The following is a 9,024-nucleotide window of genomic DNA, read 5'->3' as shown; positions in this document are numbered from 1 at the left end:
CACAATGAACTCCTTCTGGCAAACTTCAGTCATGTTCTCTCCCCGGCTAAGTCTTTGCAAAAGTATATCCCTCCAAAGTGTCACTTAATGGCTTCATCTGTAGGAGATGTGAGAGCGCGTGGCTCTGTGCTTGCACCCCGGGGTTAAGGCTGGGATAACGGGGAATCAATCCCACATGGCGGAGGAGAGCTGCCTCTGCGCTGGACCTATGCTTTTTCTCTCTGCCTCAAGAAGTGCTGTAACTTACATGAAACATGCATAGACCTCTCATCCGTCCAGAACTGCATTTCCTACACCAGCTTTTTAAAGAGAAGAGCGTAAGCCTAAAGTGTAGTGGTAATTTAGCTGCCACAGAGTGACAATGCTTGACTACACATGATGCTACGTGACCATTACAGCTAGATAATGAAGCAAACAAGGTACTTCTCATGACATTTGAAATGAAGGGAAAAGGAGCAAAATGGAAAGAAATCCTGCATGTTTTCACACTGTCGTGGCAATCTCTTGTGGCAACATGAATTAAATTTAGGTGACAGGAGGGTATTTTGCAAGCAACTGGCAACCAACAAAAACAGGCTTGCCTCGCACACCAGTTACAGACAAGAGAATATCTTACACTTCAGAATACAATATTCCCCTCTTCCAATTTAAGGTGTGCCTACTTCTATTTTAAATCAGATTCAGCTTCAGTTTTACAATTTTGTTTTTGCACTTATCAGTTCAATGGTGTTCACATTTAGACAAAATCCTCTGTAGGATTTCGAAAGCTCCTGGATGTTTTGATGCTTTGTTCTGTTGCTGTTATGGATTCCTCCCTCAAAGACACTGCCAGGGAACAACATCTGCAACAAGGATTCTTATTCTCTACAGCCTACAGCTTTTCACCAGAGGTGTCGTCCAGTGTAACTTGGCGGAGCAGTTGGTATCTGGAAATAAGGATAATAAACCCATAACTGAGAGATCTAGTCTGTTCAAAAATTAGACTTATCATGCTGTATGTACATGACAGCTTTCCAGACAGTAGTTCCAGAGCAAAGTGATACAAAGAAACTCGTCTTTCACCCATGCAGTGCATTTACCTCTCTGTAAAAGCCATGACTATATAGACACATTAATCTCTCATTTTTCTATCTGATGTTCTCCATTAAGCTTTGTATCCACCTCAAAACAAACAAACAAAAGAAACCCAAAACAAATTCTCTAGCTTCTTATCCTTAAACTGCCTTTCCCCTGAGCTGCGTATTCTGGTATCGGAAAACACAGGCAATAGATGAATCCCAGCATCAGGCATAGATGAATCCAAACACCAGAAGGATGCTATTCATTACTGACAGCAAAGCACAAGACCTTTCATTTTATTCAAGTTGATATGTTTCCCGCTGTCTTACCCACACAGGAGAATCCTTGTATCTAGTCCCTTTTGATCACTAAAATCAACCAAAACTTTACTTATTTAAAAACAAAGAGAGACCTGCAATCAGTTCACATTACTTGGTTTTAAGTAGAGATTGAGTTATGGAATCAGCTCATGATTCAAAATAAAGAAAACCCAATTCACATGAGTATAAACTGGCTCATGAGTAGATTTTTAAGAAGCATGTAGTATGCATGAAAAATATGGGGATGAAAATTCTTCTTTTTCAACAGTATGCCTGCTATATGAGATGTCTTCAAGTGCAAATTGCACATCATGTGAAAAACATTTTGAAAGTCTGTTTGGCATCAGATCACTAAGCCATTCATACAACAACCAGGCTGCAGAAAAACAGGTCTGTCAACGAACGGCATGCCAAACTATTGTCTAAGAAATAAAAATTGATGCTATTAACATTAAAATATTCTATCCTGCCCTTTTATGACTCCCTTTCCCAGAGACGTACACATCTGTAATTAACAAAGAATTACATACATTTCACAAGAAAATGGAAGATATGTGAGAGACCACCACTATCTGCAACAATGATTCTTACTTAAAGTAATGTCCTGGCCTGTAAACATCTGTGTGAATCAGGTTAGAAATTGTCATTTAATAGTTATGTTAAATACCTTAACACAAATTTAATTTGAAAGGGCCACTGAATATGTAGTCTCACTAAAGAACTCGGTTCACTCAAGCTACACAGCAAAATGTGAACAGCCAAGTAAAGAAATGCAAAATACTTTGTAATTACATCTTGTCTAGAGGGAAGGGAAGCATTACGTGCATACTTGCTGCCCAAATTTTGATTTATAGCTTTCCCCCCTGCTGTGAATAAGCTAAAAGCAGGTTTTTCAATTAGTAGTGGGTGTATACATCAGTGCATATCAAAAACTTCTTAAATCATCACATTTTGATACTTACAGTCCCACCATTTAGCACAACTGCCATCTCAGTTGGCTGATATACATTGCTTCTAAAAGGAGCACTCGGTCGGCTTCCCAAACTGCCGTTTCGAAATCCTGCCGTTCTTAGCGCTGTGTTTAGAAAAGAGAGATCATTCTTAGAAACACAATTAATGCTGTGCATCTCCTTTGAAATCATTAACGTATCTTGCTTCCAGTTTAGTTATTGGGAACTTTTCCACTGATTTTAAATTTCATGCTGCCATACCAATTTTCACATTACTTTTGAACAGCAGTTTTTCTTATATAGTGGGGGATGGATCTCAGAAGAAACAGTTTTACATAAAATTAATTGTTTGCTGTGAAATGGGAAAAAATTTATTGGAATCAAATTTTTGAAGTTTACTTAGTCTCGTTTCAATAGGAGCTAAATGTCTTCAGTCACCGAACTCTTGATGTATCTTCTGCAATCTGTTTTGCAAAGTGCTTACTGTATTGGTTTGGATACTGTGGGGTTAAGTAAAATGATACTACATTTTGCTTTCTGTCAAATTCAGAGGACAGGGATCCAAAACATTGCTCGAGCCAGTAAGCATGCTCACAACCCCGCTGAGCATTACTTCAGCATGACTAGCGTATAAGGATTTTCCAGATGTTTCAGATTATATTTACTCTGAGAAACTAGAAATATGAAGTAAATGTTGCTTTCGAGTAGCTTAAACATGGCAAATGACTGAAGCAAAAGAGAAAATACTGATTGTCCTTCTGAACGTTCATACCAGAAATACATCAGTCTCTCCATTAATTTTAGAGTCAAGATGTGTATTCTGAATGAGAGATATGCATAGTTAGGGATATACTTCTTTCTCTCTAAACCAGTCCAGGAATTGGCAGATACAAACTCCCTTTTTACTTCAGGGCTAAATAATGGCTTCACTGAGTTCAGATGCAGCCAGGGAACAGAGCGCATTTATCCGTGTGACTTGCATGGTTACAACGGGCAATACTCATCTATGAGCTGGTAAACAGAAAGATGCCTAGTTCAGGCACCTGGGGCAAGAATTTCTCTTAGATTTAATCCAAATTACAATTCTACACTCTCTGGCTGAAATTGTGAATAAACTGAAGTTTACAAGAATTTCAGCACAGACTTTAATGAAGCTAGGATTTAATATAGCTGCGTTGTGTAGAACAAGATTTAAATGGATCCTACTGCCATATGCTGTTCTCTAGCCATTGCTACTCCTCTCTTTGGGCGCTGTGCACAGAAATGAACAGTATTGATTTAGCGCAGAAATTTAGAAATCCAACCCTGAAAATGCTCAGTTGTTGACTTCAGATACACACAGACCCTCACTTGCTCTATATTTTAAAATTAGATATTTGTGCAGAACACTGGGAGAATTATGTATTTTTTATTTTATATTTAACCATCTCAGGGTCAGTAGTATTCTTTCTTTGTAGTTTGGCTTCTTACTGTGTGTTAAACACAAATGACTGCACTGGTATTTGCTAGTACACATAAAGAAAAAAACCATCTCTTTATAATGCGTACTATCATTAAAATATTTACACATTTACACAAAATATTTACACAAAATTTCCATGGTCATTTCACAGTTATCTTAAAAAGTCAGTAAATTGTATTTTGTATTGCTAAATTTTCCTTCCCTATTATTGCAGTAAGTCTAAAATTCTTTTAACATCAAAATCAGAGACAAAGCTTGTGGACAAATACTCATTTTGGAATTTTTTTCTTGTATCAGTTTTACCATTTTTCCTTGTATTTTTTCCATTACTATTAAATACATCTACTTGTGTAGAGTATGTATAGGTGAAAAAAAAAAGTGCCAAGAAGATCTGAGCACATGTCATGTCAAAGTCTCCTTTTAACACATATTTTAAATTTCGTTAACTTTGTTTTTAGGCATTGGCTCCGAGGCTGACTTGTAGTACTAAAGTTATTAAATTAAATTCAGTGAGTACCAAAGCTGTTTAGGCTTGGGTTTCTTGACAGCTGTGGCATTCTACATTTCACATCCAGATTTTTCACATATAAAGCAAATTCTCTTTGCCTTACAGAAGCTGCCCTACCAGTGTGCATTGCACTTCCAAGGAGCACTGAGAACTCATTCAAGTTGCCTTTTTCCAGGGTTTCTAAATACTTTATTAACATTTTTACAAGACACAGGTATGAAAATAACTCTAAGTAGATATTTCAACTTATCTATCATATGAGTATTAAAATCCCAGATTAGTATGTTGTTTAAATGATCTTTAAATAACTGACTTTAAAATAGTTTTGGTTTATTAATGCTTAATGATATTCCTGGAATAGAACAGCTCTTGTTGTTATGTAAAACTTGGAGATACATTTTGCTAAGAAAGATAAACTAGGAGAACATATGCTTGTTTGAACCTATAGTTTAAAGAGTCGGGTTCTTAAAATGCTGCTTAAAATCTTAAAAAAAAAAAAGAGCAAAATTACTAAATTACTTTATACTGGTATTAATGGAAATAACAAGAATTAATGGAAAATGTATTTAACCAAGCATGTTTTCTATTTAAAGTTAATTACTTACTAAAACAAATATTACAGTCAGGGAACTAAGATGTGTTTTCTGGTTATCATGTCTTCCAAAATTTTACAACTAGTACATCTTATATTCTTAAACATCATTCATAAGCATAATTGAAAAAAGTACCCTTCCTTTAATTTCTAAACTCTTAATGATGAATTCTTGAATTAAGGTTAATTAAATGAATGAGAAGACAACATTCTCTGCATACCTGCAGAGAGCCAATCGCTAATAGATTCCAGGTGCTCAGCCACTAACAACCATCAGTACAGTGATCTGACTTTAATTAACACTTCCACAGCCATAAGAAGTGATTTGAATATTACTTATAAAAAGTATTTACTTTTAAGTCTCTACCATACCAGTAAGTTTTGTTTCCAAACCCTGTTGACATAAGTCTGTACTTAAAGAACTGTTGCAAAGGAATAATGAATCTGTTTTGGTTTATTAAAAATTTATTTATCCTTCTCCCACATGCCATAGGAATAGGAATGACATGCATTTATTACGATAAATATTAATAAGGGCATCAGATAAGGAAATCTATTTTGTATTGTACTGCATTAAGATTCAGATAGATTAAAACAGAACATAAATTGTACTATAACATACACTATAATGATTTTATAGCTATCATATGTCTATCCATTTCACTAAAAAACATAATTACTGAATGATTGGATCAAAAAGGACCTTCCAGTTCTTTTAAAAAATGTATGCATGAATGGGAATAATACAGAGTGAAAGATCCAATTTTGTTCTTAGATCTGCCTTAGTCATAAATAGCTCCACTGAAGCCTCTGCAGTTACCTTACTATGAAATTAATTTAATGGGGGATGGAGGACAGAACAACAACAAAAAAAAGTGCTTTTACAATCCATCGCGCAGCTGCCTCTCTGCTTTGGAACACTAGTAATAAACAACCATTCTTTTATCCATGCAATTTTTTGTTTGTTTTACCACTGCCCTTGGTATATACTCACAAAACTTAACTCCTTTCTGTTCAAAGCTTCCATGCTAGAAGGAGACCTTTAAAGTTCCTGCTAAAACACTTAGAGGAAAAATGCCTTCCTGACCTGACACTCTGCCAAACAAGAGTGCTATTTTCCTCTATGCCTGGTCTATTTCCAGAGGAAACATCAAACCCAGAGGAAATCAAAGATACATAAAGATGAATAGAAAGGTGAAGTATCTGGACAATGTGACCCAAGCCTTCTTTTGGGGGCTGCCAAAGCAATGTGGCAACTACTGGCTGGGATGCCAAAGTCCTCCTCTCAATGGGAGTGAATCAAAAGCAGTGTGACTAGTAATGAAACCCTTTATCCAACTGTGGGACAGCACCAGACTGCAACCTGCACTGCAGAACACCATCAGGCTCATGCTTCCCACCACTGGTCACATAAGCATCCCCGTGTATTTTCTGATGTGGGTTAAACGGTTTGGATCTCTTAAGCAACGAGTTGTTGCTGGCCCTTTCAGTAATCACTCAAAAATGTTTTCATTGCAGATTTTAATGATGTGTCATCACACACTGTTCTCTATCACCAAACAGCTATGACAAGGAACGCAACCATTACCTTGAAACCTCTATCTATGCATACTCTGTTCAGACGTTAAAGCCTTCAGAACAAAGACTGTCTTTGAACTTGTCTATATGCCACTTTGCATTTTTTTCCCCCCACAGTGTCACAAAGTGTCACTAAATCCCATTGTAATGGAAATATAATTCATAGTAATTATTTTGTTGCTCAAGAGGCTGAGCATTTTGTAACATAGAGCAAATACTTGATTTTTTTCCGTGGGTTTTTGGAGAATATTTCATATTGAATGTTCTTAACTGATAACGACAAAAAATGTCATTTAAACTATTTTAAAATAGAGGCTGTTTTTTCCACAGTGAATTTTTTTGGCTTTCAGTGTTGGCTTTGCATTTGAAATTGTTCAGTTTTTCAATGAAAAAACAACATACAGAAGAATCATTTTAACCAAACAGATGCATTTTCTGTATTGCATTTTTTCACTTTCCCCCTCCCCAATAGGTGATATCTTATTGAAAATTGTAAAAGGGAACGATATGTAGTGTGCAAAATATGGCATACGTAATGACCCTTGTTCTGATCACCTGAAAAATGTCTCTCACAGATGAATTTCTTGGCTACTACAGAAAAATACTGTCTTCTATAGTAAATTCTTACCTGCATTATGTTCATCCATTGAAAAGGCTTTATTTTCCATGTAGCTCCGAGGAAGCTGTATATCTTCCTCAAAAGCAGTTTCACGCATCCTTGGCTGTGAAGTATCAAAATAATTGGGAGTGTTTTCCTGCTGTGATGGAAGGATGGTACAGTGGACCTCTGGGATGGCATGAAAAATAACGAACACCCAACCACTGGACACCAGTGCAATAGCAAGAGTGGGATCACTCCATTTGTCTCTTCTCTTTAGCTCAGCATTACCAAAGAGGTACATAGTCATCCAGGCTACCCAAATCAGAATGGAAAAAAAAAGTGTTATAATGAGGCATACTCCATTTTTCTTCCACTTCTTAAACTTTCCACAGAGAGTGAAAAGAGAAAATCCCATGGTAAATACCATCAGGAACATAACATAAATCAAAGCCATAGCAAAATCCATTGGTTCGTAGCTGCAGGCCAACTTGTTATCTCTGACAATTGTCAGTATTAACCACTCGGTTGCAATAATGACCTGAACGAGCGTCAGGCAGATTGCCACACCAGCTAGATGCCAGCCAGATGGACTCTTCCCATGTCGAACTAGTCTGCGAAGTCTCCAGGCTTGAGCTAGCAAGCACGAGAAGCACAAAGCAAAGATAACTCCCCATAGAAATCTTCGGGTAGAGCACACGGTTTCATCTTCTTGTATGATGAAAGCAAACGTCAGCCCAAACAGTCCGAGAGTCCCAAAAAGAAAGAGGAAGTGCATTCCCAGAGGGCTTTTCTTCTCTTTGTCCTTGATGAAGGGCAGCCTCACTAGCAAAATCAGCATCAGCAATAACGTTGTCAGCACACCTGCCCCCGCAACTGCCTCCACAACTATTCCCCAAATGGCATCCAGGTCGCACAGGTAAACATACTGAGGGAGAAGATCCAGTCCGCACCCTCTAGACATACTTGAGTTTTCAGAAGAGCCATAGCTGATCACAAAGAGGAGGAAGAAACCAATGGCTGGGTAGGTTTTCATTTTTCTGTCTGAGACAACAAAATATTTGTTTGTTTAGCTATATCACTTTGGGGGATGTCACAGCAATCAGAAGCACAGCTTGTTTCAATAGTCCATGTTTACTGTTTTTTTTGCATGGGATTTGCAGCTGCCGTAGCCTACCCCAGTCCCCTTTGCTGCCCTCCCAGAAAGCTGCTTTTGCCTCTTGTACTCAGAATGCAAACGGACTCATTTCTGTGTTTGCATAGATTGAAACCAACATTTCCACACACTGCCCCTACAAATATCCTAAAACACAACCAGAAGAAATTATGTATCCTGTTGCAAAATAAATGTATTCTCTACAGTACTTTATTCTTCATATTCAGGTGCTTAAAGTATGTGTAAATTGCACTGGGCCTGATGCAAGTTTAAGTTGTATCAGAAGACTGTTTCACAGCCTTGCTCCTTTTACTGGAATAAAGGCAGAGTCAAAACTACTTCTTTTTTTTTTTTTTTAAAGGATAGAGCAGTCAGGAAAATAAACATTGTGCTTTTTTTTTTTTTAAAGGAAAATCTTGTTTTCATGCTCAGTCAATAGGCAGTTATAGTACTCACTCCTTTCATCCTCTTCGAAAGCCCAAGTATTAGATTGCACTTGCAAATGGGAGCGGTTAGCTACAGAAATCCCATATTCTGTGACAATGGTGCACACATGCAGTGTCATCAATCAACTAATCAAAAATGAATGACGCATTGTGCTTCTTAGCAAGTCTAAAGCCATTCAAAGGAAACAAACAACAAAACCCAGAGCATCGCTTTCCCCAACCCAGAGAGTGAACAATGGCAAACTCTCTAGGAACAGAACGCATCCCACTGGACTGTCAGGACCAAAAGCCTGGACGAATCCCAGTTTAATTTTAGGAAAAACATGGGTTAGGTGCTTTAAAAAGATATATGTTA

At 37.3% G+C, this 9,024-nt stretch overlaps 1 protein-coding gene across 1 annotated transcript; it reads right to left on the bottom strand.

Annotated features, from left to right (window-relative positions):
• Positions 1-881: 881 nt before the first annotated feature.
• On the bottom strand, positions 882-8,103 carry GPRC5B (G protein-coupled receptor, class C, group 5, member B). Its single transcript, XM_009698849.1, has 3 exons — positions 7,098-8,103; positions 2,342-2,454; positions 882-926 (listed from the first exon to the last, which is right to left on the bottom strand). The coding sequence occupies exons 1-3, from the start codon at positions 8,101-8,103 to the stop codon at positions 882-884; spliced, it is 1,164 nt and encodes a 387-aa protein (XP_009697151.1).
• Between the last annotated feature and the right edge of the window lie 921 nt (positions 8,104-9,024).

Source organism: Cariama cristata, unplaced genomic scaffold (assembly GCF_000690535.1).
Source record: "Cariama cristata isolate BGI_N322 unplaced genomic scaffold, ASM69053v1 scaffold37164, whole genome shotgun sequence".
Classification (NCBI taxonomy): Eukaryota; Metazoa; Chordata; class Aves; order Cariamiformes; family Cariamidae; genus Cariama; species Cariama cristata.
Note: the sequence above shows the minus strand (reverse complement) of the source record. Positions and strands in the feature narration are given on the sequence as shown.